This window comes from Astatotilapia calliptera, unplaced genomic scaffold (genome assembly GCF_900246225.1).
Source record: "Astatotilapia calliptera unplaced genomic scaffold, fAstCal1.2 U_scaffold_105, whole genome shotgun sequence".
NCBI classification, from domain to species: Eukaryota; Metazoa; Chordata; class Actinopteri; order Cichliformes; family Cichlidae; genus Astatotilapia; species Astatotilapia calliptera.
Window position 1 is genome coordinate 1 of NW_020535625.1, and position 26527 is coordinate 26527.

Consider the following 26527-nt stretch of genomic DNA (forward strand, 5'->3'; position numbering starts at 1 on the left):
TGAGAGGGAAAGGTGTGATATAAAAGAGAAGGAGGGGAAGTGCCAGTGTTGCCACAGAATAAAGAGGAAGAAAGCGGGAACCCTTTGGATTTCGGGAAGTGCAGACAGAAGGAGTTGTGGTGGTAAAACAGAGAACAGCTGAAATGGGATGCATTTCATATCTTTAAACAAGAGTGTTGGTATGCTTCTTTTGTGTTATCTCACCTGGTCGGTGGAAGTGTTGTGGTGATCTGGACGAAGTTGGAGTGTAGCTATGGCGATGATACATTGTATGAAGTCCGAAAGGCCCTTGGCTTTTAGATTTGGGTACACGTGTTCTTATTTCAAAACTCTCCTGAGAAGAGGAAAACAAAGCCAGCTGAAACTCCACGTGAAAATAAATCGATTTAAAGGGAAGACTGGCTCACACTGTATGATACCAGATTTCATGGTATTTCTGTGCGTCTGTTGTAAGTAAAGTTAATAAAAGTGTGTTTTACCTCTGTGGGTTCAGTTTTGATTTCTGGTGACTAAATCAGACAAAGAAAAGAAGCAAAATCAGCACATTCACTGAATCGCGTAGTTAATTCGAAGGTAACAAAGCATATGGGTGATTCCATCCCAAATTAGAAAGTTTATACGTTTTCTCCATGTGTTTTATCTTCATTTGTCAGTCTTAGAGGCAATGCTTGACAATGAAAATCTAAAAACTATAAAAAAAATCAAATCCTGAATCCCTTTTAAAATGACTCAGGATCTGTAATTTGGGACAGATACATCTCAAAATATCTGAGTATTGGTTTATTAAAATACGAATTTTTTCATTTTTAGACTAAGAATTTCATGTTAACAAGTAATCTGTGTTTTATTTTTGCATGACTATGAAATCTGAATGTTTAGAAATACTCACTAATTGTCTTTTGCAATGTCAAGGTTGTTTATTTTAACTAGTGCACACTCTCAAATATGGGACTTGACAGGGCTTCTTCAATTGTTTTCATATTTTAATTAGTCCGTATGAAGACATTTTTCGATGTATATGTCCCAACTACAGATTCTGGTTCATTGTGATGGCAAGTGAGACCAGTGAAAATTTGAGGCTTGTATCTTTAATAGCTTTCGAGAGATTCATGTTCAAACATTGACTCAGATTTCAATGTGAGATAAACACATGGAAGTGGATTGATGGACCATTTTAATGTAAAAATTTAAACTTGAAGCACTCTTGCTTCAAAGCACACTCTAAGGGACAATTCACAAAAATATACATGCTTTTTCTTCTGGTCTGTGGCGCTATTTATCCATCTCGACTGTTCTGATGTTAGCTGCCAAGTTTTGGCTTCTTTTGAATACAACTGAACTAAATGGCAAGAACCAAAAAACATGTTGGAAAACCTCAGCATCGGTGCTTCCACTGATCTAATTTTAAGCAGTTTAATGTAGGAACTCTGACTCCACCTACCAAACTAAAGGAAGCATGCAGTTACCTCACATTACAGCTAAGCTCAGAGAGACGTCATTACTGCTGCCACTGTCATGAGCATCCACCTCCCTGCACAGCATGCTTCCTTCAAGACAGTGAAACAGACTAAATAGATAAATAGCTCCACATTCCACAATAATGACATGCATATTTCATTTTAGGGTGATCTGTCCCTCTAAAGAATTGTTTTTACAATAGATGTTTTTATTTTCTTGGCCAAATACAACTAAACACAAGAATGAGGAAAAACAAGTAGTTGGTTAGACTCCTAAATAAAATAAACACACAAACATGTCACTCGACACAAGTTGGAGCGTTGGATGTAATTACCTCTGCAGGACTTTTTTGGACTCTTTGGCTGTGTTGTGTGTTTCCTTTCTCATCCAAAGTGGAGGGGTGGTCATTCACAGACTTATAAGATATCATATCAGGATACTCAATATCATATATAGCCTTGACTCTGGGAATTGCTGCTAAGTCTCTGTAATCAATGATCTCATTATCTACTTTGGCCTGGGCAGGACAGGGAGGAAAGGAGAGAAGAGGATGCACAAGGAGCAGACACAACAGATTAGGTCTTATGAAAGGTCAAAGGTGTCTTATTACATCATTTCAGAGAGGAATTAAACTTTAATCCCGCGATTTAGGCACATGAGGTGAGCGGATTCCATTAGTCTAGAATAAAATCCAATGTTTTTGTTTCAACATGCAAAATGATTTCCAGGCTTTTGTGCACAGCAGAAGTAGTTTTCTTATATTCTGAAGTGTTTTGGTGGGAGTAAAGTTTATTTCATTTCTGTGGGTGATAAAAAGCTGGGTGAAGGAAACGAATTACACCGAAAGCACCAGTTTTTGTGATCAAAGTCGGTCTGAATGCATTCGAACCCTGATTTTCTCAGTAAATTTATGGATGCATTGACATTCTTTATCATTCAGCCACAACTAAAATCACATTTTGCCTAACAAGCACCAAGAAACTAGTTCCAATCAGTCAAGGTACCACTTGTTGAATTATGTTACTGATTTTAATGTTCTATTTCCCTAAGTGTTCCTCCACATTTCACATCAATATGAATTTTTTTGCAAGGGGGAAACTCCGTCCGTGCGACTCCCCTGTATAAATAAAGGATAGGTCAAACACAGATCAACCCACGGTGAATCACACACCATAGACGCAAATGCTGGCCTGTGAACTTACACAGATGGTTCGACCTGGGCTGCCAGGAGTGCATGAGCCCGGCCTGGAACAGGAGCTTTCAGATGATGATCTAGTTTGCTGAGAATGGGAGAGAAAAAAATCAAGCAACAGAAAGAGCTACCTTGGAAACGGTACTCTTTTTTTGCTGTTGATTGTGGCCTTTCACATGGCTTTACATCCACGCACACACAAGCGTTATTTTCAGGAATGCAATCCATGGCACACTCAGTGTACAATAGAGGCACTTAACTAAGTAATGTGATTATTTAAGAGATTTCCAGCCAATTTCAATGTGGTTGATGGCAAAAAAAAGTGTGAAGGCGAGCATGCAACACTGCCAACAAAGTTCATTCAGAAGCAGTAGCTTATTAAAGGTCCTGCTAATCATTGTGCAATGTAAACAAATCTAATGTAGACTGTGAATCAGATGAAACAAGCTCTGATTTGACCAGCCAGGTGAGCAAAGTGTCTGTCATATTGAATTGTGAAACAAGCACGTGTGGTTAATCTCGAAGCACGAGATCGCAGCCTGCTCACTGCAAACCGCAGACCTGCTCGCAGTATTAACCTTCAGTTCATGTTGAGGGAAAAAGAAATCAAGACAGGGCGTTTTAGGTCTCCCGACCTGGGGAGGAATACATCTCGTAAAGAAATCACCTTTTACAGCTGCAGTAAGTCTTTGCTCTGTGAGTTTGTAAAATCACTTATATTTGTTTTAGAAAATGATAGTAAGAATCCTCAAACTGCCTCTAACATGTTTAACAATGAGTAAAAAAAAACCTTACCCTGTAGCTGTCCTCCATTCTGCTGGTTTCTCTGCAATCTGGGTGCCAAATTACTGATCCTGTGAAAGAAGAGACAATTGATTTTTGCAACTTTTACCAAAATGAGAAGACTTTTACCGTTTTTAACCAACAGGACCGTTCTTATGCATTCATCAATGACCAAAAATGCTTCTTGGTCTCGAATAGACAGGCCGTTTATTTAAAGAGAGGCTACGATCTCAAACTGACCTTGCACATACATTTCTTCTCCTTCTGTGAACATCCTGTCGCATTGGCTGCATCTTGCACAGCTGGGGTGATAATGTCTGTCCCCAGCCTAAGTCAGATAATGAGGAAGACAAAAGTGGCTCACAGACTGCGTATGTGCAGGAGCTGCATGAAATGAACTGCTGCAGAAATCACATTGCAGTTCACCAGGTTACGTCTGCCCAGCAGTGTAGTTGGACCGCTGACTAAATGAGGTGTTAACAGCCTAGAGTGTGGTCGTTAGAGTGGGAGGACACTTGTTAGGAGTGGGAAATGATAATAGCCATTAAATAGACAGATAACATTCAAAACAGGTGATTAGACCTTTTTAGGAACAGAAGAAGTGGCGGCACACGCGACGCTCCAGGGAAAGAAGTTGCATGAACACTCAGCAAAATTAAAGACAGGCAGCTACGGACTACAAAGAGGAATTTAACAGATTTAAATCTCTGAAGGGCTTCTGAGACTAATGTTTGTAATAAAATGTACTGCAACAGAAAAAGAAACAAAGACTCTTCGCTGAAAGCCGACCTCTCTTACCTCTAAGAGTTTTCCAGTTATAAACTTCTGACATGCTTCACATTTTACCCCAAACTGAATCTGGTAGTCTCTCTCACAGTAGGGAACTCCATCCCTGAAAGATGCACATGACATACTCTTACCCAGCAGTACATGTGGAACTTTTATATCATCATTTTAGCAGCATTCATCATATCATACTCAATTTAGAAATAAAAGATTAAGGGAAGCGGAAGAACAAAGCATATTGAATGAGTGAGTACATGAATGAGACATTTATATTTACTTGCTGATATATTCTCCGCTCAACGCTTTCCTGCAGGTTTTACACTTGAAGCAGCCTAGGTGCCACTGGCCTCCGAGGGCTAATAGAGCCTGTCCATTCTTGATGTCTCTCCCACAGCCAGTGCAGTCTGAAAACACAACATATATGTTTATACTCAGTGGTCACTTAGAAGGCAGTTCCTCAACTTATTAGACATGCTCAGCTGCTCATTAATGAAAATATCTAATCAGCCAATCACATGACATTTAGCCATGTAGACCTTGGTGAAGACACCCTGCTGAGGTTCAACCAAGCATCACAGTGAGGAAAGGGTATTTCAGAAACTGTTGATCTGCTAGGATTTTACCACACAACCATCTCTGGGGTTTACAGAGAATGATCTGAATAAGAGAAAACATCCAGAGAGCAGCAGTTCTCTGGATGAAAAATGGCCTTGTTGATGCCAGAGGTCAAAGGGGAATGGCTGGACTGCTTGGCGCTTATAGGAAGGCAACTGTACCTAAAATAATAACTCATTCATTTATATTTGGTATGCTAAAAATAAATACAATGACAATGATGAAAAGTAAGAAACAATACCAAAAAAAACCAATGTTGGGTTCAAAATCCAGAAACTATAAATGTGTGTTAAGATGAGCTTTAAAGAAATGTATTCCATAAACTAGGGAGGCAACAGAGAATGCCCTGTCCCTCTGAGCTTCCATTTTTGGGCACCTTAGTGCTGAGTAATGTTTAAACACCACAGGTTACATGAGTGTTGTTGCTGACCATGGCCATCCCTTCAAGACCTGACTCTACCCATCTTCTGACGGCTGCTTCCAGCAGGAAACACATCAGAGCTCTTATCATTTCCCCTGGTTTCTTGAACATGGACAGTAAGTTCACTGTAGTAAAATGACCACAGTCGCTGGCTCTCAATCCAATAGAGCACCTTTGGGATGGAACTGGAAATTCAGATCATGGCTGTGCAGTCTATAAATCTGCAGCAACTGTGTGATGCTCTCATGTCAATATGGACCAACATCTCTGAGGAAAGTTTCCAGCAGCTTGATGAATCTCTGCCATGAGAAAAGCACCTTTCCGCACACTCCTGCGGAGAGATCCTCTTAGTCCAGAGGCTTTGTGAGTCCAAATCCCCGATTTATCGCCCATTTATCTATAATCAGTACACAGACGAGGTCAAGCAGAGGTAAAGAGTTACGTTTTACTGTATCTCTTGCTTCATACTGGCAGGTTCACAATAGGATGACTGGATTCATGAAGGAAAGTCAAACTTTAAGGGTTGTAAAGAAATCCACAACAGCTGCAGGCGGGTATTAGACTGGATTTAGTGACACTGCGTAGCCGTCATAGTGATAAGAAAGGTGACATTACCCAGACACAGAAAAGGCTTACAATTGATGATTGATTTCTTTCCCCCTCTTACATGCAGATTTCATGAATGATCCCAAATACTTTTGTTATCCAATTCGTTCTACACAAGCACAGGAGAGTCTGATGTGCTACCTGCAAAAAAGTGAAGACTTAAACTTCCTGTTTGCTAACAGATGTTGACCTTGAATGACTCTTGAAGACAGGATAGACTAAATACACAAGCAGCTGGCAGAAGACCCACAGCTGGCCAGTGTTCAATGTATAATCCACTGTCTTATTAAAACTACAAGGGATCAAAACCTTTGATATATTTTTTAAATATTTTGATATGAACACTGCTTAGAGAGTATGCAGGAATGCTCTTACTGCTGGAATAGCTGGTGGCGTTTGGAGACGGCGACACAGGTTCCATACAGCGCTGGCAGAGGCAGTCTCTTCCAATGAAGGTGACACAATTCCCAGCAGGAAAAGGCTGTCTGAGAATCAAAGTAAGAGACACACTTATACCACAGATTTGTAAGACATGTATGTAGAACTAAAACCTCCCAAACATATTTTTTAAGATTACTTGCAAATGGCGCAAACAAAGCAGGCTGGGTGGTAGGTCTTCCCCAACACCGTAACCACCTCTCCCTCCACAAATTCTCCACAGCTGTTGCAAGCTGTGCCATGACGTCGCTGGAAGTCCAGCGGGCAGAGGTAGTCCCCATTCCTCATGAAGAAGCCACTCTGAGCTAAATCACAGCCACACACTGCACAGAGACACATTCAGAGAAAGATCTGATCAATATTACAATGTTTTATATCAAGACTGTTACAAGTTAGTGATGTAAAAGCTAGTGATAACACCAAAGAGGATTATTACCAGCTCTATTTAGAGACTTTGCCTGACCCATTTATCTTTAAGTCATTGCAGACATCTTTTTCATCAAAACCCATCAAACCTTTGACCCCAAAGTGGCCACTTTAAGTTGGTCTAAAAAGTAATATTTCTTACTTTTCCCTTTGTCTTTGTGCATTTGTTTACTCTGTTGCCCTTTAGTTTAGTTTTCAGACCATAGCTAACGTAAAGTGTCACCTTCACTCTTGATGTTGTCACAGTAGGAAGTTAATAAAGCATCGGCTATTTCTGCTCCCTGACCCTCTGATTTTTAAGGCTTCCTGAAACATTTCTGTGGTTTTGTGCATTACACACAATGTAAACATTGTGCGTGTGTACTGATCAGCTTCGTGCCAGTTTACAGGCGATATATAGAGTTGTCTGTCTGCTTGTTATTAGTTATTTGATACTGCAGCATCCAACCTGTCCTGCTGCGCCTTGCCACAACAGAATGCACACAATGCCAAGGACAGATTTGTGCTGCTCTATTCCTGTCCGCCTGCTACTCTCTAACAATGTAAACAAGTTCCAAATTATGCTATTTTGAATTCAACCATCTTTGAACATGTCCCTGCTTCCATGTTCAAAGCAGGAGATTTTTTTAATCAATAGAAACTTTGTGCAAATTTCTTTAAATTTGCACAAAAATAATGACAGTCCTCCACAAAATATCAACAGCCCTAATTCACTGCATTTTAACAAGGATATTATATTTTACTGGCACCAAGTTGGCGAAAGCTTAACACTGTCCTTGGCCACATAAACAGCTGAAAAATAAATCACACATCTTATACAATCAAACGCTAAACACAACACATCTGATATGACACAAGATTTACTTTAACATAAATATTAACATTCATGTGAAACTACTGGGATAGCTGCTGACCAGAGTTACTACCTCTTTGGCTCACTGCAATATTTTTTCCTGACATTTGAATTTTTGTATGAGATATGTTTACGAAATGAGGTAGTGGTATGATTTTGCAAGCAACAGACTCAAAAAAGACTGACTGAAGAACAATAACAGTAACAGTGTGTGGTTACTTTACTTTAAAATGTCCTGTATTTTAACAGCAATGTGTTGCAGTGTAACACTGATAGACACATTTCTGACAGTCAGACATTGATTCATTCGCCCTGCTCTCTCCGTACTGCAAGCTTCTCTTCTCTGAAAGTCTCTTTGTTTCCCCTGCGCTGTAAACATCGTCACAATGACATGAAAGGACAACAACACTAGAAGCTTGTCAGAGCTTATTAGTGGGGACAATTGCTTGCAGAGGAAGCACTGCATGTTTTCCACGAAGCAGAGTAACACCACTGATTGGCCATTTGACAACCCAGGTGGTTCTCACAATAGACTGCTGAATTACTGGCCTGTTGTCCTCAGGAAAATTGCATCACTGTCTGGTTAGACAAAGCCAGACTGAAATGGAAATGACAATCAGGAACATTGTTATAAACAGATTCCTCTTTCAGCCTAAAACTCGAGTGCTGCGTTACCAGGACAGTAATACCAGTGCAGTGGTGTCCTTCCATCAACACTCACCTTTGCATGTAAAGCAGTTTATGTGGAAGTAGCTGCTCTGAACACGCAGCACCTCTCCTCTGCATGACTCCCCACACCTGAAGCAGCAGATGACCTTCTTCCCTGCTGGAGGGCAGGGGTGGCAGCTATCCTGGGTGTGTAGTACTACATGAACACAAGATATAAATAAATTAGTTAAGTATTGATCAGTCGATTAACTGCTATAGTTTTGCTGCTTTACACTGCTCTTTTTTGTCTATTGTATGCAACAAAGTTGTGCATTGCAGAGTCTTCCATAATTATTTGCAAACTAATATTCGCAACATCATGTTGGTAGAGGAAACTTCCACAGACACAAAAGTCTGTGAACATGTTTAGCAACATAGCATGTTCACATTTGCTAATAAGTGCTTAAGACGAGATGAGGACTGGCCATTTTTTTTGCAGGTGTTTTAAAAAGTAATTGGACGAACTAAAATTTTGACCTGTTGATCCAGAATTCATCCTGTGGGAACCATGAATGTCCTCAGATAATTTAAGGCAACTTGCCCAGTACTTGTTAGGACGGTGTACACCAGTGGTTCTCAGAACACTAGTTTAAATGCTCCCATTTATGATCATGTCTTTTTTTTTTTATCAACCATTAGCAACATAACAAAACTGAGTTCAATTTTAGGGAAATAAAGAGTATCATTAAAGGACTTACTTATTTTCTCACAGGTTTCACTCTATTTTCCCACTCTATTTGTCTAGAACCAGTTGGTTAAACCTAATTCCCTGGAGCCATGCAAACCAGTGAGGTTAAAACACAAAATGTGTCGCTGTGCCCCTCATATGTACACAAATGTACACGCCCACAGTGCCATTACATGACAATCAACATTACTTCATTTTCTAATACAAGTCACTGTAAAGCAATCATCTCTGTCATCATCGTTTTTCATCCATAGGAGGAATTTATCCTGCTCTGCCTGAACAGCTCATAACGTTAATCCTGTCAGCCAGTCAGTTCAGCTTTTACATAACTGAGATAAACATACAACCCAAATCTGAAAGGTTCGGACTCTGTGTAGTATGTAAAACCTGTATTTTATTCACATTAGAACAAAGAAAAATATCAGATGTTTGAACTAAAATATTGCACTATTTCATGAAAGGTATAATATGCATTTTGAATACAATGGTAGCAACATTTTAAAAAGTTGGTACTAAAAAGAAAAGGCTGTAAGAACATTTCTCGACAAAGTATTTAACATGACTGGGTTAAAAGAGCTTCTTAGAGTGGCAGAGCTAATATTCCTCACATAAAATTGTGCACATTTTAAATATTTCATCATATACGTTACACAGCATCATCAAAGACTTTCAAAAATTTGGAGAAATCTCTGTGCGCACGGGACAAAGCTGGAAAGTATTTGTTTGCTCATGATCTTCAGACACTCAGGCAGCACTGCACTAAAAACAGTCATGATTTTGTTGTGGAAATCACTGCATGGGCTCAGGAACACTTCCAGAAATCACTGTCTGTAAACACAGTCCACTGTGCCATCCACAAATGTAGGCTAAAGGGTGTATTATCCAAAAGCCATTTATGAATATGATCCAAAAAGCTGCCTTCTGAGGGAAATCTAATGTAAAATGAACTGAGGCAAAGCAGAAAACTGTTTTGTGGTCTGATAGATCAAAATTTGTTCTTGGAAAAGTTCTTCTTGGAAGAACACCAAGCAGGGGACCATCCAGACGACGTCTTTTTTAGGGACGGCTTTGCATATTTCAGCAAGACAAAGTTAAACATCTATTACAACAACATGGCTTCATACCACCCTACGTGCAGTCTAGGACTGCGTGGTCTGGACTGCATTTGGCACCACATGAAACAAAAAATACAATAAAGAAGACCCGGCACTGTTGAGCATCTAGAATCCTGTATCGGACAAGAATGGGGCAACGTTACTCCCCACCCCCTGCCACAACTTTTGTTGTAGATATTTTGCTGCCATCAAATTCAACATGAGCTAATATTTTTCTTAAATCAGTACATTTTTTCAGTTTAAACATTTAATATGTTTCTAGGTCCTATTGTGGATAAAATATGGATTTAAGAGACTTGCAGAATCATTGCATTCTCTTTTTATTTACAAGAGAATATTTACTTTTTACACAGCATCCCAGCTTTTTCAGAACTGGGTACATGTGCACTATGTTTTGGCTTAATTACACATCCACAGACTTTGAATACAGGCTGGCCAGGTGGATATTACCCCACAAAAGTCAGACAACATCACAAAACTTTTTTTCCACCATGGAAACATAAAAATTTTAATGTTACAACACTTTTAGTAGGTATAATGTACAAGAGCAGTGGCCCTTGTGCAAAGTTTTGTCTTATATCTTACTAAAACTCTTAAGATAATTTCTCTTTCTGTATCTTTCTGAATGGCAGCACCAGCGTGCCTGTACAATCTAATCACAGCCTCTTGAAACGTCCTTAATGTGATTATCTAAGGAGAGGGAGGAAAGAATGTGTTGTGTCGAGAGCAGTCTGTCATCCAGTAATCGGACACTCTGCATACAAAGAGATAGACACATGAATTTCATTTTTCATATACTGCTGGCAACCAAAAAGTCAACAGTGCTCCATAATACACACACATACACACTCTTATTAAATTCACTAACTGGAAATCTGTCTCAGATACTATTAGTCACACTAATTTCAATGAGCTGGGTCTAAACTTATTTGATTCAAACAGAAAGATTTGTGCAGACTTGAAGGTGAAATGTTTTTTGCACGGGCTTGTGAATGTTACTGAAGTGAGTCAAGCACCGCTGGTATGTGGCTCCGATCTGCCCCGCACCAGGAGAGATTTCTTACTATGGCAACAAGCGACATTTAGGGACCATATCTCAAAGGCTCATTGTACAGACACTATGGTTAAATGTACATTATTTAGCACAACAGTTATGAAAAAGCCTATCAATCAAAAATCTATCCCAATGTTATGGAACAAAACTGAACATAAAAATCTGGAGTGTTAGAGCAGATGGGATGATCCTAGTTGGAATGTAGCCCATCAATTAGGGCATAGGACAGTAACAACTATTGAAACAGGTCTTTGTCCTAGAGCGCCTCAGACATTTGTTAATGACAGAGATGTTCTGCCAGCACGAATTCATGCAATTCACTTGTCTTGAAGTCAGAAATACTTTAAGTTTTGTTCTTGCTGGAAACTAGATGATGGATATATTCAGGTCTAGCTGTACTATTCTGCACTGTGTGGTGTCATCCTGCACTGAAGTATATGCACCCTTTGTGTGCTTTTAATTGTCTTTTTTTAAATGGTAAAACTAAAAAATGATTGAAGCCCTCAGATGGAAAGCTTTTTAATGCCCTCCCACACTTTCTTGATCTCTTCCAGAATCTGAAGCTGATATGTGATATGTGTCAAGTATTAGCAAACGGTAGATTTAGAAAGACAGCAAATGGAGAGAAACCCGAGCCGAACAGCTAATCGCACACAGCCCAGCTATGAAAATCTGTATCTGTGTGTGTGTGTGTGTGTGTGAGAGAGAGGAGTATGGGAGCATCTATTTTTGGTATGCTTAGTTTTTATGTACGTAGGGGGAAGTAAAATGGCATCAGAAGATTTAAACTTCAGTGGTTCTTAGAACTCTATTGTCAAACAAATACATTTCCAAATCAGCTTCGGGACTTCATCCGAGTAACCTTAATGCCTGACTTTGAATTTGTTTTTTAATAACATATAATTTGCACAATAATAAATAATGTGCAAAGGTCTCATTGCCTATCATTTCATCACCGCTCATCACTTTACAAGGAGTCAAACTTTCTTATCATATTTTAAGGTGGTCTTGAACGATAGCTCTCCAGGCTTTTTGAAGCTCTTTCAAAGTTTTCCTTTGGACATTGGTTCATTTGTCATTTAAAACTGACCTATGAAACATTGAAAATTCTTTAGCCGAATCTGTGAAAAATGCCAAAGGTAACACAGTTTGACAGGCATAAAGTAGTATTTTTGTATCAGTAAGGTGTCTTGATGCTCAATCATCCAGGTAAGAAATTCCCCAAAAGTTGATCCTTGAATAATGATCAAGGAAATGACCTCCCAGCCCACTGTTCCTTCAGTGGTGCTAGTTTCAGTCATTAATGTACTGTTTATAAGATTGAGGAAACTTGCAGTCAGCTGAGACTGAAGAAGTCACTTGGATGAGTTACGAAACGTTTCTCCCACTGAAAACACAACGTCCACATGGACAGAATTAACTTTTGGCGATATCAGGAAGGTGGTTCCCAAAGAGCTGTTAGCTGGAAATTTGGCATATCAATGTGACCTTAAAAAACATGAGGAAACTGGATAAGTGGAGGACAAAAGAAGATGTTGCAGGCCTAAAACATTATCTAAAAAGTATCTGACAACAGCTCTGATGAAGTGATGAGTCCAAATTAGAGAATTCTGATAATAAAACAGTGTACAACAGCGAGTGTCTCCAGACAGCTGTAAAACCAGTGGTGGTGGAGATCTTATGAAAATTAATGGAATTATGAATACTGATAAGTAACATCAGATTTTGATCTACCTTCTAATACCATTTGGAAAGCCTCTGAGTGGCAACTGCCTCATTTTTAAGCGTGGAAACGATCCCAAACACACTGCCAACAGTAAAAGCATACAGTACTCGGATAGAAAAACACACGGTGGCCTCCCCAGAGCCCAGACCTCAACATTATTGAAGCAGTGTGGGATCATCTTTAAAGAGCAGTAAAATAGGAAAGCCTACAAAGAGCCAAAAAAGAGCTTTGAAAGTCCTTCAAGAAGCCTGGAGAAAGTTTCCTGAAGACTACTTAGATAAATTACGAGAAAACTTGCTTAACAGAGTTCAGGCTGTGTTAAATAATAAAGGTGATTATACCAGGCAATGACTTTCAAGTTCATTAGAATTGTACAAAATCTGTTTTTGCCTTAGCTCAGAGATCTACTTAAGTGACACGTTACTAAACCTAAATAAAACTGTGATGCAGGGAATATTTACATTTCTAATCTGGATTTTTAAGGCTGTTTTTTCATATTCACAGATATTGTAATGTACTACAAATCAAAGTCTTGCAGTGTATTGTGATGCCATCATTATCTTGGGCAGACAGATTTAAAAGCACCCTACCTGCGCTCTACAGAGGCTGTATTAAAGCACTCAGGCTGTGATTCCAACACTACAAAGATGTAAAATCAGTGTAACCCTTCAAATTACTTCAGGTTCAGTAGGAGCAAAGTAGCAATGGGAATTTCTAGAGTAGAGAGCACCATGTGTGAGAATATTATACAAATAACCGCTCATTTAGTTGAATGTCTTTAAATTATTTATAGATGTTTCTTGTTGCTGCTGTGGAAGACAGAATACCCTCACTCTGATAAGAGTCACCTCCACATTTTAGTCACATCTGAGTGCTCCTTGTTGCTGCACAGTGGGCTAATCGCTGCTTAATTCAGAGGTATTTCTGAAATCACATGCTGTTCTTTCCCAACTATGTTCTACTTTTATTGTAACAGTTGTACTTGCACTTTTCACCGTACACTTTTACACATGCACAGTGTCAATCTAGCATAGATGTAGGTGTTCAGTGATAAATTTATCTGAAATGAAAACGTCACATTTCTCATTTTTACTACCAGAACCAAAAGTGTCATCCGGATCCAACTTTGACTCAACACAAATAACATCTCATAAATATAAAAAGACAACCAAAAATATACACAAGGAGACATTTTTCCTTTCTTTGTTACCTATACACAAACACAAACACACGTGAAAATGTCTACCTTTCTGTTTCATGGTTTCTGTTCTTCTGCGCTGAAGTTCACGGCGTGAGTGAGGAGAGGCACTAACTGGACTGCTGGTCCAAGAGAAAGGGGTGGTTCCACAACACAAAGGCCAGGGGTGTGTGTTTGTGTGTGTGTGGTGTGTGTGTGTCAATGACAGAGGACAGCAGGACTGCCATTAAATTCTCTTGTGCTTCTAATCTATGACCTCATCCATTCCGAGGGGGAGAGTATGTGAATGTGAGCTCACTGCAACGATGTAATTGTTTCTCTGAAATATAACGCTGCTGCACTTGTGTGTTATTCTGAAGTATTAGTGTTGGGGTTTTCTTTTAGAGGGAAAAACATACAAACTTTTCTATGTCGGCATTACATAAATGATGATCATATATCAGGATTACTTGATTGTTTTCGAAAAACAATCACACTGGTGCAGCAGCTGGGACTGTCAGATCATTCTGGGACTGAACGTTCCTGGGGGATCTCTGCATGCCTGTTTGGCTAATAGTTTATTTTAAATTGGCTCTTGTGTTCAGAAAAGTGCATTTTTGGCACCAAACTCTTATTTTGCTTTTGCGCTTCGCTGCAAAAGCCATGCCTCATTGTCCATTTGCACTGTGAAGCAATGTCCAAATAATTTTGCAGCATTTGTCTGAAACCGAGCAGAGAGCATCGTCCTGTGTACTTCAAAAGTTATCCTGCTTCTTCTGTCAGCAGATACATCATCAATAAACACTGATCACCTCGTTCCACTGCCCAGATTTTGTTTCCAGAACTGTTCAAAGTCTGTTTGATGTTTTCTGGCAAAGGCTTCAGATGTTTAACCTTTTCTAAAACCAACTAATAATTCTGTCATTATACTTTAGCTGTCTTCTGTGATGTTTCAGGACTTTCTTGTGTTGCTCAATAAACTTCAGCTTCAAGATGTGCACAGCAAGGGTTGTGCAGACTTATGATGACTGAAACTGTGATGCATGCAGTCATCATGAGTGCATGTAGACCTCAACCCTATGGACAATTTGTGAACTACGCTTAAAAGCCGTGTCTGTGCCAAGAAACCAATTGATTTAACTCTACCTATTCTATCAGTCAAATATTCAGCCAGAATTGTGTCAGAAGTTTGTTGATGGATACCAAAAGCATCTGATCCAAGGTACAACTTGCTAAGGAACATTTAACTAAATATTAGTTAGGGGTTTATGTCTGTATCTATAATTTTGACCCAGTATGGATTAGAGAAAACGTTATACCACTTTATAAACTTGAGGGAAATATCAAGCAGCAGCTCATTTTTCAAAAGATACGACCAATAGCTAACACCTAATGAAGTAACGAGTCATTACCTGACAGCTCTGCAGGTATACCTGCCAGCTTTTCACACAGAATGTAGTCGTTAGGGTTGAGGAACGGTAGCTGCTCCATTATGGACTGCTTTGGAATCAAGTAGAGAACCTCTGCGAGTTGACCGTCTTCAATTATTGACATGCGCCTGACGGAGTTCTTCCTCTTCACCCGGTCCAGAACTATCATGTCGTTGCTGTGGCTGGAGCCGCAGATCTTGCCCAGGTTGCTGAGGTTGAGAAGGCTTGACACGCTCATGTTGTCGAGACTTTCAGCCAAACAGTTCAGGCTGAAGACCGACTGCTGGTTAGAAACCATAAAGCAAACTTGAAGAGGTCAAGCCCTTGTGTGGAATGTCAGGTATTAAATCGACTTTGTGAGTCAGCGTTAGTGTGTGTTGTCCATCAGGGAGTCGCAGACTAACTCCCACCGCACACCCCTTAAGAAGCTTAGGTGAGGTGTATTTTTAGGGTTGATCCTCACAGTAATAGAGGATCTCAGCTCTTGGAAGTCTCTTTCAAGTAACCTCCGTTACACTGACTTCACACAAGTATGTCAGCATTCGAATCTTACTTTTCTACTCAATTGGGGCAGTTTTTTAAGAAGATTATGAGCTGTATGCCCGTATTTGAAGCTTTGAAAAAAAGGGCCATCCATATCTGTACAAGTCAGTCTGTTTGATGGTTGGACGGATTATGGCTGAACTAAAGGACAGCTGGACACAGACACACATGTACATGTAAATGATATTCACTAACCTTATAACACCGTTTAACCCACCTTACTCATGCTGTCTCAGCTTTGCTATAATCTAACCAGCAGATGAATGAAGCACAACACAAGTGACTGAACAGTAAATGTGACACAGCAGATCCAGAACAGTACGATTGTTACATCATCTGCAGGATTGTTTTTCTTATCAAAAGAGAAGAAAATGCAGCTTATTTTATTTATTGTTATTATAACTGGTTACAGCTGCACAGAGGAATGAATTGAAAATCTTCAAATGTTGTCAGATTCACCAACTTTACTTCTTCCTCCTGTCATACTCCTTGATACTGTAAGTTATGACTCAAGAATCAAAAGGCATTTTGCACAAGTATTTGCATTTAGATTTTATTTAGTAGCATTGATGTTTTGTCTTTTAGAAATGGAAAAAACTTGTACAAGACCGAGTATCACTGGACCAATACAAATGGAAAACGGAATTAAATACACCAATGTCACTAACAATATAAAAAGTAGTAGCATGTCCAGAATTAGGCGGCATGGGGAAAATCAGTGAACGCCTTAAAGACTATGTGGTATTCACTGAAGAGGGTGTGCTGCTATTTATCTGCAGCTATTTTAACCAAGGCCACATTCTTACAGGTGTTGACAGTTTGATGGGTGTGATATGAAGTACTGTTATTCTGCCTACCTCCCCCAAAATTCCCACAATCACTTATAAAAAAAATAAAAATAAAAAAAAGGGCCCATTGCATATTTGGGGATTGACAATAAAATTCAAAAGGTTAAAATACGGGAAACATCCAACTGAGGTGAAAATCCTGCAAAGAGAAAAGTGGACTCTTCACAATCCCATGATCTTGATACAAACTGTACATGTGTGAGGAGCGCCACCTAATGGCTGTTGTGTGTTTAACATGCACTCATAAAAGAGACTACAACCGAACGCTCCACCTGCAGGTCAAGTTGACGTGCTGAAATCGCAACTTTGCAAGAACATCTTTAACATGTTTGTGTGAAGAAAAACATTTTGTGAACACTACTTACATGATCACCATTTATGTTGCATATTTCAATAAACGCAAGTTCTGATGACTCTTTTCTAAATCTGTTTTCATGAAACCAAATGTGTGAGAGAAATAACTCTTTCTAGCAGTTATAAGCACCACCGTGTGTAGCAGCTAGGTGCTGATCGTGTCTGTCATGTGCTGTGTTTGTGGTCACTGTGAGGGAAAACAAATTAAGTTTCAAGTTGCACAGATAAAATACTAAACTGAAATGATAGAAGTTTGGAAAGCAGCAGAATTACAAGAATCTCACTGTTGTTACAAATAAAATTTAGTAACTGCAGGAATTTCCACACAATTATTTATAGCAGTAAAGTCATAGTCACAACAAGACTGACAAAATGTGTTTCAGTGTTTGTAATCAATTTTTAACACAAAGTTAAAACTCGAACAGAAATCTGTAACTTACAAAAGTATTCAGACTGTTTGCTTTTGTGTTACCATCATCAGATACATCCCTTTTTCTTTAATAATCCTGGAAATGTTTCTAGAACCTGAGTGAAATCCACCAGAGGGAATTTAAAACATGGTTTATAACTGTAGATTTTTTAAAGAAATTTTTTATTTTTAAAACAACTTCTGAAGCAATCAGGAACGATTTGACTTTAAAAAAAAAAGTGATATAAAGGACCTGATTTGGCAGGACTCGTCGTATGCTTTTCTTGCAAGAAGGATCTCGGTCAAAGAGGCGACCAAGGACCTGAGACTCTTTTAACGGTAGTTTGGTTATCTGTGAGATGAGAGAAGCCCAGGATATCCATCTCAACAGCACCTTACTAATCGCCTTCACGGCTGTGCAGCCACATGGAAGTTACTCTAACTAAAAGGCATAACAGATTCATTGAGCTTCCAAACAGCAAACTTTCTCAAAGGAAAGGAAAAGATAATCTAGCCAACACCAGACATGACTCATAACCTGCTCAAAACTTCACTGTAATCCCTACAGTGCAGCATGATGGTTGTATGATAGGGATACTCGTCAGAGCTGCTGAAAACTTAATGAATGGCATGAAAAAGGAAAAGGAAAGGTCTTGAATACCTTCTGAGTTGACTGCATCACTCAAAAACAGCAAGAATAATGCTCAAATAACAAAAAACTGTGCAAATGAAAACCTTAAGAGTTAATAGAACGAGATTGAACAGCATCACCATCTTGCTCATTTGGCTCTTCCTCTGCCTGGGTGAGCGGCTCTCGGTCCGGGTCTCTCTGCTCCTGCCCTGACTTCTTGGTTGTCTTGTTCAGGGTCCCACCCTGTAGGGACAAAAAAATAATAATTAACTTCCTGCTGAGTGTGTGTATAGAGTATAAACTCATGAGATAACTTCTACAGATGTCTGACCTGTCTGTGATCAACAACATTAAGCAGCACTGAGGTCACAATGCAGCTGATGGTGTTGGCCAACATGAAGATCATCATCCTCTGCCAACGCCACAGCGGGATCTTAGTTTCACTGCAACACAAATAGAGAAACTGCAAAGCTAAACAAGACTGGAAGGACAATTAGTGCACGGCAATGAGATTCTAATGTCAGGTTCTCCCCACCTGGACTTGGTGCCTAGTATTTGTCCAACAACGAGATTGGAGATCCCGATCCCAATCATCTGTACGGAGGTGGCCAGGCCCATGGCAGTTCCCAGGGTCGCCTGAGGTACGACAAGGGGAATAGACGGCCACATGCTGGCCTGGAATGCCACAAAGGCAGCAACAAGTTTAACATACTAGGAAATACATTAATTCATAGTAATAATTTACCATTTTACTGATGTCTATTTACTCACAGCCGCAAAGGAGTAGGTGACTCCCAGCCATATGGTTGAAACCAGAGGAGGGACAAAAGTGAAAGCCAGGAGTCCAAACACGGGCAGCGTGAGGACAGCGCACGCCACTGCGAAGACTCCCCGCAGACCCACATAATCCTGAAACACATGGCAGCGAGAGTGTTTCATGATAAACCAACTCAACTCAATGCAGGAATACAATTTGGTGTAGACTAAAGATACATACGATGAGAATGCCCACGCTGGCTGAGAGGACCAGTGAGCTGTCATAGACTGCTCCTGCAATATAAGCCGCCTCCTTCTGGCTGTAGTAGCTGTACTTATCCTGGATGAACTTGCTGGCAAATGAAAAGAATAAATGGCAGATGTGAATGCTTATGACACCAGTATCACTTTGGTGCTGGTCTATTCAAAGGAATGCTGGGTTATAATTCACTGGTTGCTCTGAAAGTGGTGTGTAAAGGTGGGTTTTTTTTGTATCTTTGTCGCATTTAAATGTTTCAGATCAAACAAATGTAAATATTACATTACAATCCAAACCTACATGGCCCTGTGTGAAAAAGTAATTGCCCCTAAATCTAATAAGTGGCGGGGCCACCGTTAGCAGTAACAAATTCACTTAAGCGTTTGCGTTAACTGGCAATGAGTCTTCACAGCGCTGTGGAGGAATTTTGGCCCATTCATCTTTGCAGAAATGTTGTAATTCAGCCACATCTGAGGGCTTTCAAGCATGAACTGCCTTTTTAAGGTTATGCCACAGCATCTCAATCAGACTCAGGTCAGGACTTTGACTAGGCCACTCCAGAGTCTTCATTTTGTTTTGTTTTTTTCCAACCATTCAGAGGTGGATTTGCTGGTGTGGTTTGGGTCACCCAGGTGCCCTTCAACTTGAGGTCATGAACAGATGGCCTGACATTCTCTGTCAGGATGTTTTGATAGACGTGCCACACAGTTCCATTTACCACAGCGTGTCTTCCAGGTTCAGAGGCAGCAAAACAGCCCCAGACCATCACACTACCACCTAGGGCTGGGCCATATTATACCGTTCACGGTAATACCGGTATAATGTTAGGCAACGATAGGAAAATGAAATATCGCGATAGAATGGGAGTAAAACGCGCATGCGCAGTGCCTTTGTTTTCATACGCACATGGCCGATTGTTGAGTGAAACAGATGAACCAGAATTGGTTTGTAAAAATGGTGCAACTTCCGTGATGTGGAACTGGTTTGGTGTTTGTCCGTCAGATACACAACAAAGCACATTTTTTTGCAGAACATGCAAGCGGCCGTCATTATTGTCGTATTTGTCGGACTAAGATGCTCTTAAATCTGGGTCCTAAACTCTGTAATTTTCAGGTCAAACAACACTGCAGCATCACTGAGAGTTAAAAACTGTCTAAATTCTTTCATCTTTAATAAAACGATCAGCATTGCTGCTTTACCAGGTGTAACTATAAAGTTTAACTTCCAGACATCCATGAAAACAAAAGTTATTACATTTAACGGAGTTAGAAGTTAGCAGGAAGCTAGCGGAAGTTAGCTCGCTAGTTTCGCTAGTTACCTAAGCGTGATATAGCATGTTCTGACTGAGAGATTTCTGAAAAAATTCAAACGTACAGCTCTGCTATCACTTCCAACATAAATGAAGACAGGAAACTTAACAGCAGTGACGTTTGTAGGGTTACTGAAGTTGGGCTAGCTGGTATATAATGATGTGCTACGTGATCGCTAGTGACACAGCTATGTTAGCATAACATAAACAGTGAAGCTGGAGGACGAACACTAACACTTTTCCACTTATAAAAGTTAACGTGAAGGTTCTTCATGGTTAGAGACAAATGCAATCGCATGGCAGGATGCTGTAAACGGACCAAACTTCAGTCAGGAGAACAACTGAGATAATCCATCCACAATACGAGGTTAGTCATTAATATACTGCAACAACATGGGAATAGAGCAGCTGCCAGAGAATTCAACATTAATGAATCAATGGTACAGAAGTGGAGGAAGCAAGAAGAATTAGTTTAATAAAGTTTGATTTATCTGACTGCTTTGTTTTGCTTAATGTGCGCTATAATCCCGTGCACCTTATGGTCCGAAAAATGCGTACTGCACACTGCAGTTTAATGTTGCAAAGCAACTCTTTTTAACTTCAGTGGATATTATATATGGTTATGCTCAGGATATGTCAGCCCATTTCTACTGGAAATGCCTTTTGGTTAAACTTTCAGCAAGGAATTTGCATTTGCACTGTTACATTTTTATAAAGCTTTAATGTACATAAAAACCAGCTTCTTGTTTAAGTGAAAATAAATGGAAGGTTGTCTTTTTGCGCTAGTAATGTTGTGGAGTTGTATTTTGTCTCGCATCAATTATATCGTCAGTTATATCGTTATCGCAAATTTTCAAATATATATCGTGATAAATATTTTTGGCCATATCGCCCTGCTCTACTACCACCACCATATTTTAATGTTCCTTTTCTAAAATGCTGTGTTACTTTTATAAAAACGTCTGGAAGTAATCAGGCCTGGGTGTGGCTAGAGAAACTAAACTCAGCTTTCCAAAGATTTGACACACCACAGTTAATTCATCTTATCTAATAAAAACGTTGGCGTGGTCTAGTCAAAGACCTGACCTGAATTCGATTGAGATGCTGTGGCATGATCTTAAAAAGCTGGTTCATGCTGAAAAACTCTCCAGAGTGGCTGAATTACAACAATTCTGCAAATGGGCCAAAATTCTTCCACAGCGTTGTGAAGACGCATTGCCAGTTATCGCAAATGCTTGAAAACAAACAAACAAGCAAAAAAACAAAAACAGGAAATCAGGCAGGAGGAAAACATTTTTTTCACATCACTGTATTTCATCAGTATGCACACACTTTATGTCAAGAACTCTACCTTGCATCAGCAATGAAGGGGAAGATGCCGTTGTAGAAGAACATGATGGTGAGAACCAGCAGCCAGTATGTTACTGACAGGAGCTTCACATCCTGAATCCTCTACACATAAAAAACACACAACAATAAATGATGCTCCACACACAGATCACTAGTGTGTCCATAATACTGAAAAAACAAGGTTTAAATCATCAATGTTACGTATGCATAGGGATGGGTACCGGTATCCGGTGCCATGATGTCACCGGTTCTGACATAAACGGTAGTAACCAGACCGAAAAGCAGCGCAGATTTCGGTGCTTCATTTCGGTGCTTGTTTTTCCTGAGCTGTGATACACTTTAGATTCTAGCCAATCATTTTACGTTTCCGAGGATAGTAGGTGGGCCCAGGTACGTACGTTCTTTTAGAGCAGAGCTACAGATTAAAAATGCCCAAGGCGAAGCGGTCAAAAGTCTGGCTGTACTTCACAAAAGACGCAAACTCAGCAGCCTGCAACAAGTGCTTTAAGGTCATACTGTGCAAAAGAGGTAACACCTCAAATCCGATGAAACACCTGGCGACGCATAGCGGTGTTTTTAAAAGCCGAGAAATGCGCCGTATTTGATCGCTTCCTGCGAGACCTCACACCGAGCACATCTACTGCGGGTGTGGTGCCTGTTATCGACCCGGAGTTAGCAACATCCCCCAAAAACCCGAAGAGGAGAGTCCTGGCCCCTAGCCCTGCCAGTGTAGCAGAAATGATGACGGATGATGATGGCAGCAGCAGCAGCCGTTCTTCTCTGCGTGAGTAGCTTAATGCGTAATTTACGTTGAGTAGGCTAACCACGTTATTACATTAATGCATGTCTTCTTGTTTGATGGCAGATACTCCCTTCACCCTGGCCAAAAAGGCTAAAATGACCAAAGAAAAAGTGGAAAACAGTTAAACATGAGAGGTTTTTGGACAAAGTTTGTGTTTTTTCCATTATTTAAGCACTGCTTCCAGCCAAGAGTGATACCATATATGCCCTATAGCTGCAGAAAAGGCTAACATTGTTATCTTTTTACAAAATAACAGCTGAACATGAGGTTTTTGGACCAATTTTGTGTTCTTTATTCTTTAAGCACTGGTTTGAGTACCGTTTAAGCACCGGCACTGTTTCAAAAGTACCGGTTTGGTACTGGTATCGGATGAAACCTAAACGATACCCATCCCTATGTATGCATGTTGTTATTATTAAAGGATATTGATCGTACCACTTTGCGAGACTCTTCTTGGATGGCTCCATCGAGACCCAGCTGTCTCATTCCAATCTTGTCCAAGGTGCTGACAATGACAGCGGAAGTGAAGCCCAGCACACACAACAGTGCGCCTAAGAAACAATAACATGAGAAACCCAGGTCACATGGCACCACACCATAATCCTTGAGATTTCTTCGCATTCGTCACCTACCACCCCAGAGTGTCCACTGCATGCCATATTTTTCTTCAAACTTCTGCGTGAGGAAGAAGTTCAACACCGAGCCCAGCCGCGAGAAGGCCAGGGTCAGGCCGAAAGCCAAAGCCAACTCCTTCCCTTTGAACCAGAAGGCTGTGATGCGATTCTGAACAACTAATGAAGAAGGAGAAAGGTAACTGAGTGGTTAAGAAATGCTCCTCAAAGGCAACGCTGCAGAGAATATTTGTTCATATCCATGAAGAGAACTTACTAGTCAGAGATCCATTGCCTGATCCAAACAGCAGACGGCCGGTGAGCATTAGCGGCAGCAAGTAGGGAGATCCCTTGAAGTGGGAGCCGAGAGCAAACAGCGATGAGCCCAAAACACAGAGAAAAGAGAATAGAAACACACCGACTGCAAAGAGGAGCAAAAGAAATGGTTGTACCATCATTTTACTGTCAGTAGATTAAAAATAACTGCAGACCATGCAGAGAGAAAACATAAAACAAAACTTACAGCGATTTCCTAATTTGTCAATCAGGAATCCAGCCAGGATCACCACTACTGCATTCCTGTTGATAACAGAGAGAAGCTTCTCATTGATAAGCCACTTTTCTGCATTTTCACAGTGAAATCAATGCATTAACGTGCTTACGTCCAAGCATAGATGGCATAGAGAAGATTGTACTGCTGAGGGGTCATCCCCAGTCCCTCCACACAGTCCACTGTCCCATTGATCACCGTCGCATTGGGACACGTCAGGTTCTGTCAAACATTAAAAACAACATCAGTCTTTCCCTCCTGATAATCAAGTCGTGCAATATTGATGCGATCTGTAAGCAGCGCTGCCTCTTGCTCACCCCTTGGAACTGATCCTGTAACACACTGGGAATGTCGAAGCAAAAGTAGGACCCAAAGGTCAGCAGACAGTTAAAGAAGAGCACCACAAAGCGATAGTATGCTGCAAGACAGTGAAGCACAATAAAGAAAGGGCAACATCAGGTGATTTAAAAGTGCAGCAGCCAATATAACAAATATTTTATTATGTCTGAGGATATTTTTGGTTTTTAACAAAGTGCTACTGTGCGACCTGACACTGTTTTTTGTTTTTAAAGGAGGAAAAAATATATGTAATTATTCTTGTTCTGTTCAGTTAAGCTTATGAATTACGAAGAACAGAGTGGAGAATTATGTGTGCTAATTACGCACAGAGCGAACTGAGTTTCGTGTTCAGCCAACTTCTCCTACAGTCACGAGCTCTTTTTGTGACACTGGAAGTATAAAATGCTGACTTGGTCACTAAGAGGCTTTTTTTAGGGAAGCGTCTGCAGGGTTACAAGCAGAGGTCTTGGTCAGCTCAGTAAAATATGCTGGCTTGCTGTGTTTTTAATAAATAACTTTGTAGTGACACATACCTTTCTCCGCCGGCTGCGCCATCGTGTTAGCTGTAAAACAAAGCGTCAAAAACCATATCCTTCACTGTTGTTTACATGAACATAGTTAGCGACTGCTACGCTTCTTCAGCAGCTGACGTCGAGAAACCGCAGATCTTAAAACCACATGGATGGAGCTGCTGCCGTAAATATGAACACGTAATGACGTACGGCACGTTTACGAAGCAGCGGAGACCGGAAGTACCCCGCTTTTTTTCTTTCTGGAAGCTTTATTGACAAGTAAACGTTTCCATCCAAAAACATTTTCAGCAAAATTACTATAATAATTACAAAAAATAGTTTATTCAATCTATTTAGTTTTTTTTTTGTTTTTTTTTAAGGAATAACACTATTTTTAACCGTTTGTTGCAAAGATTTTAGCCAAGATTGTGGCTATGCGACAGCTCTCCTGGACAAGCACTTCATAAATTACAATCAGGCTTCTGTGCTGTTTATTGGACTGATGACAGTTTGATGCTGGGTGATGCAGGAGAATGTTCTGCTTTGCTGATCTTGGGCCTGACCTCTTCTCTTGATACTGTTGACCATCACATTATGCTCAATAAGAGAGGTCGGCAAATATCCGTAGTATCAATACCAATGCTGGTATTGGTAGCGAATATATACCAGTTCAGTATCTAGTGTTCGATAAATAATTTTTTTTTTTTTAATAAATAATTTCATCATTTCATCATTAAATAATAATCATTTTAATTTATCTATATAGTGCAAAATCACAACAGTCAACTCAGGGTGCTTTATATAGTAATGAAAAGAAAAGAAGAAAAGAAATTAAAACAATACCTCAAATATGCACTATGAAACATGCACTTTTGTGTTGACTTACATGGCTATTGTTTGTAAGTACATTTAAACAATAGAGGTTGACCCAAAGTGCTTTAAAGACGGGAACAATTAGATTCCAGGTCTCAAAATAAATAAATAAACAAAAACCTAGAAAGTATCCATATCGGTCCTGTATTTACTTGGTATCAAATAAGTTCGTAAATTTAAAGTATGTTGCTATAGAGTAGTTCTCTTCACACGTGTCTGAGCGATCCTTTTTTGTAGCTGCTTTGAAGTTCAGGTCCACTTCTCTTACCTGTCGTGTGAATTTTGGGGGCTTTTACCTTTTTTCTGCACTTTCAAAGAAAATTTCCTATCACTGGGGTGCAGATAATATTCAGTTACATATATCTATTAAGCCCCAAGATGTTTCTAAGTTACAGACCTTTCATAGGCGGTGAGAATTTATTAAAAGTTGGACTGCATGCAATTTTCTTACCAAAACATCTAAGTACTCAAATATGACCATGTTAAAAATTCAGTTACACTGGCTTACCGATAATTTCAGTCCAATTTAAGATTCAGGTTTTGAATTTTAGAGCTCTGTGTGGATAACCATTACTGCACACCAGAGAACTTTTACATCCATTAATCCCCAGCTGAGTTCATGTGCAGCATACAAAACCGAGACAGAGTTTTTACAGCAGTGAGCCCCTAGACCACAGGTGTCAAACTCCAGGCCTCGAGGGCCGGTGTCCTGCACACAGCAAATCCAGCATGTTCAAATTAACACTGTCAGATTTGATTTCAACACTATGAAAGTGTCTATATGGGTGCTGTGAAGATACAGAAATTCTTTTATTGCTGCCATATAATCTGCATCATTGTAATTGCATTAATAACATTCTTTACAGCATTATTTCATCTAATAATATTTCTCACAGTATTGATAC

The 26527-nt window shown here is 39.9% G+C and overlaps 2 protein-coding genes across 2 annotated transcripts; both read right to left on the minus strand.

Moving 5' to 3' along the window:
* Positions 1–8: 8 nt before the first annotated feature.
* Positions 9–15888, minus strand: LOC113017338 (actin-binding LIM protein 1-like; the record flags this gene model as incomplete). The annotated part of the gene is made up of 14 exons (XM_026160496.1): positions 15459–15888; positions 8300–8443; positions 6439–6622; positions 6237–6346; positions 4497–4623; positions 4232–4325; positions 3674–3761; positions 3446–3504; positions 3229–3285; positions 2661–2738; positions 1793–1975; positions 480–509; positions 205–334; positions 9–82 (listed from the first exon to the last, which is right to left on the minus strand). Coding segments are annotated over exons 1-14 (1674 nt in total), but the record flags the coding sequence as incomplete, so codon positions are not given.
* Positions 15889–17598: 1710 nt separating this feature from the next.
* Positions 17599–24933, minus strand: LOC113017337 (major facilitator superfamily domain-containing protein 1-like). The gene is made up of 13 exons (XM_026160495.1): positions 24771–24933; positions 24216–24316; positions 24011–24120; positions 23872–23927; positions 23626–23769; positions 23370–23528; positions 23173–23288; positions 21937–22037; positions 19259–19370; positions 19033–19170; positions 18797–18936; positions 18593–18704; positions 17599–18504 (listed from the first exon to the last, which is right to left on the minus strand). The coding sequence occupies exons 1-13, from the start codon at positions 24790–24792 to the stop codon at positions 18367–18369; spliced, it is 1449 nt and encodes a 482-aa protein (XP_026016280.1). The 5' UTR covers positions 24793–24933; the 3' UTR covers positions 17599–18366.
* Positions 24934–26527: the final 1594 nt, after the last annotated feature.

Bases quoted from the DNA above. Each gene is read 5' to 3' on its own strand.
- LOC113017337 (XM_026160495.1), bottom strand. From the start codon at position 24,792: ATGGCGCAGCCGGCGGAGAAAG. The intron at 22,038-23,172 runs GTACGATCAATA...TTTTATGTGTAG, and splicing joins AAGAAGAGTCTCGCAAAGTG to AGGATTCAGGATGTGAAGCT. The intron at 18,705-18,796 runs GTGGGGAGAACC...TTTGTGTTGCAG, and splicing joins ATACTAGGCACCAAGTCCAG to TGAAACTAAGATCCCGCTGT.